Below are 3,164 nucleotides of genomic sequence, written 5' to 3' on the forward strand. Positions count from 1 at the left end.
GGCTCTGCTTCTGCATAAAACCCAAGCAAAGAAGCTGAATTTAGAGAATTGAAATCATGTGTCAAACATCATAAGACTAATCAAAAAAAGCAAAGTATGTTTCAACCACAAGTTAAAATTAGCTTGAGCAATCTGTTGCCTGGCCGAAGAATTCGCTGATGGAAGAATCAAGAATTATGGCTCATCCAGGATTCCTATCCCTTTGCCTCCTTCTAGAAACCCAAGTCCAAAACATATGGCACAATCACAGCAAAGAAGGCATCCCATTGATGAGTTTTCTCAAGGCTCCCTTCATGTCTCTGTTCCTCAGGCTATAGATAAAGGGGTTCATCATTTGAGGAACCACAACATACATCACTGAAGCTACTGCAGTCTTCTTGGAAGAGTCAGTAACTACAGAACTAATGTACACTCCAACAACTGTTCCATAGAACAAAGAAACAACTGACAAGTGAGACCCACAGGTGGAAAAAGCTTTGAGCTTTCCCCCTGCTGATGGCACTCTCAAAACGGAGGAAACAATTTGAGTATAAGAGAAAATGATTCCGGAGAGAGGAATACCACCAAATAGGCTAGCTACAAAATATATCAGGATGTTATTGATGAGGGTATCAGAACATGCGAGTTTGATGACCTGAGCAAGTTCACAGAAGAAGTGAGGGATTTCCAAGTCCTTGCAGAAGGATAACCGTAGTACCATCAGACTATGGAGCAAGGCAACCACAACGCTAAAGAACAGTGAGAGTAGAATCAGCAGAACACAGAGTTGGGGGTTCATGATAACGGTGTACCTCAAGGGGTGACAAATGGCCACATAGCGATCATAGGCCATTGCTGCAAGGAGAAAATTTTCAAAACCACCAAAAGCCAGGACAAATCCAACCTGGGTGAGACAGCCTCTATACGTGATGCTCTGATTCTGTGCCTGGATGTTCACCAACATCTTTGGGATCGTGGTTGTGCTTAAACAGATGTCAGTAAAAGATAGGTTGGAGAGGAAGAAGTACATGGGGGTGTGGAGGTGTGAGTCAGAGCTGATGGCCAGGATGATGAGCAGATTTCCCAGGATAGTGACCAGGTACATAGACAAGAACAGGCAGAATAGGAAAGGCTGCAGTTCTGGATCATCTGTCAACCCCAGGAGAAGAAATTCTGAAACACCTGTGTGATTTCTGGGTTCCATTTTGAAGAATCTAATGGAAATGGAAAAGATGGGTTAAAAATAAAATAAAGTGAATAGTCCCTGGATGAGCAACAGTAGCATCATCTGGGAAATAGTTAGAAATGCAAATTCTTGGTATCACTCCAGATACACTGCTGATAAACTCTGAAGTAAGGACCAGCAATCTAAGTTTTAACAAACCCTCCAGATAAATTTGATATACACTGAAGTTGGAGAGCCAATGCTTAAACAAAAAGAAATAAATCTTTACGTATATGGTGAACCCAAGACAATATTCAAATAGTTCCCTCTGCTAATTTCTCCCTTCATCATCGTCTCTTACTTTTCTTTGCTCCACTCAAAGTTTTGCTTTGATTTTTATTGATCACCAACTCTTTTTCACACATTGTGCCTAGTGCTAAGACTGAAACAAAGAATAAACTATGGCACTTCCTTCAGAAATATTCCTCATCTCAAACAAACAGAAAGACGAGAATAAAGTTATCCAATCTCTGTTAAGAGTTTGGTGTCCAAACCTTGGAATGCCTCAGAATCAACTGAAGGGTTTGTCAAATTACAGATCAGTTACATCGTACCATCACTCCATTTATCTATAGGAAAACTTAGGTGGGGTGAAGTACACAGTGCCTGGAAAAGATAAGATGTTAAGTGGTTTGACAGCTCAGCTGACTGTCTAGACCAATTATTGGTAATGCCTCTGGATAATACAGAATTAGCATTCCTAAACCAACACCCAGATTTCATGAAACTTCCTTTAAAATCTTAATGTAGTCATCTTGAACAATGCCCCAGTTTTTTTCCCTTGTCCACAGCACATGTCCACCCCTACTCATGAAGTATGGTATAGTAGGTGCACGACATCCATCCCAGTATCTGCTCTGTACCTCAGCAAAGATTAGAAAATGTTGCCTATATGGGTGTCTGGGCGGCTCAGTCGGTTAAGCGTCTGACTTCAGCTCAGGTCATGATCTCGCGGTCCGCGAGTTCGAGCCCTGCGTTGGGCTCTGTGCTGACAGCTCAGAGCCTGGAGCCTGCTTCAGATTCTGTGTCCCTCTCTCTTTCTGCCCCTACTCCTGCTCACACTCTGTCTCTGTCTTTCTGTCTCTCTCAAAAATAAATAAACATTTAAAAAATAAAAAAAAAGAAAAAAGAAAATGTTGCCTGTAAACTTGAAGCTGATAATCCCCATGAAAACACTACTCACCTGCACTAGCAATTAATTCTAGGAGAACTGGGCAAATATCAGTGCATTTTCTACCTTATCCTAAGGAGACTTTTTCCCTAGGTGATGGGGGCACGCATATCATTAACAAACAAACAAACAAACAAACAAACAAACAAACAACAGCTAAATGAGAGAAAAAGCATAGGCTTCTAAAAAATGGGTGAGGGGCGCCTGGGTGGCTCAGTCAGTTAAGCGTCCGACTTCAGCTCAGGTCACGATCTCGCGATCCCTGAGTTCGAGCCCCGCGTCGGGCTCTGGGCTGACGGCTCAGAGCCTGGAGCCTGCTTCCGATTCTGTGTCTCCCTCTCTCTCTGGCCCTCCCCCATTCATGCTGTGTCTCTCTCTGTCTCAAAAATAAATAAATGTTAAAAAAAATTTTAAAAAATGGGTGAAAATAGGGGCACCTGGGTGGCTCAGTTGGTTAGGCTTCCGACTTTGACTCAGGTCATCTCGCAGTTTGTGGGTTCGAGCCCAGCGTTGGGCTCTGTGCTGACAGCTCAGAGCCTGGAGCTTGCTTCGGATTCTGTGTCTCCCTCTCTCTCTCTGCTCCTCCCCCACTCCTGCTCTCTCTCTCTCTCAAAAATAAATAAAGCTTAAAAAATTAAAAACAAATAGGTGAAAATAGCAACAATTATTGGTCCTTGGAAGACAGAGAATTATAAGCTAAGACAGACTTATATGGTACTTACAAGATAATTGGGCATCCTTAACAAAATTGCTTCTGTAAAGCAGTGGTCAAGATGGAAGTAGCCATGA

At 42.5% G+C, this 3,164-nt stretch overlaps 1 protein-coding gene across 1 annotated transcript; it reads right to left on the minus strand.

Annotated features, from left to right (window-relative positions):
• Positions 1-244: 244 nt before the first annotated feature.
• On the minus strand, positions 245-1,183 carry LOC112852561 (olfactory receptor 7G2-like). The gene has a single exon (XM_025916075.1). It carries the CDS (start codon positions 1,181-1,183, stop codon positions 245-247), a length of 939 nt encoding a protein of 312 aa, XP_025771860.1.
• Between the last annotated feature and the right edge of the window lie 1,981 nt (positions 1,184-3,164).

This window comes from Puma concolor, chromosome A2, assembly GCF_028749965.1.
Source record: "Puma concolor isolate L17-30 chromosome A2, mPumCon1.1.hap2, whole genome shotgun sequence".
Lineage (NCBI taxonomy): Eukaryota > Metazoa > Chordata > Mammalia > Carnivora > Felidae > Puma > Puma concolor.

Bases quoted from the DNA above. Each gene is read 5' to 3' on its own strand.
- LOC112852561 (XM_025916075.1), bottom strand. From the start codon at position 1,183: ATGGAACCCAGAAATCACACAGGTGTTTCAGAATTTCTTCTCCTGGGG.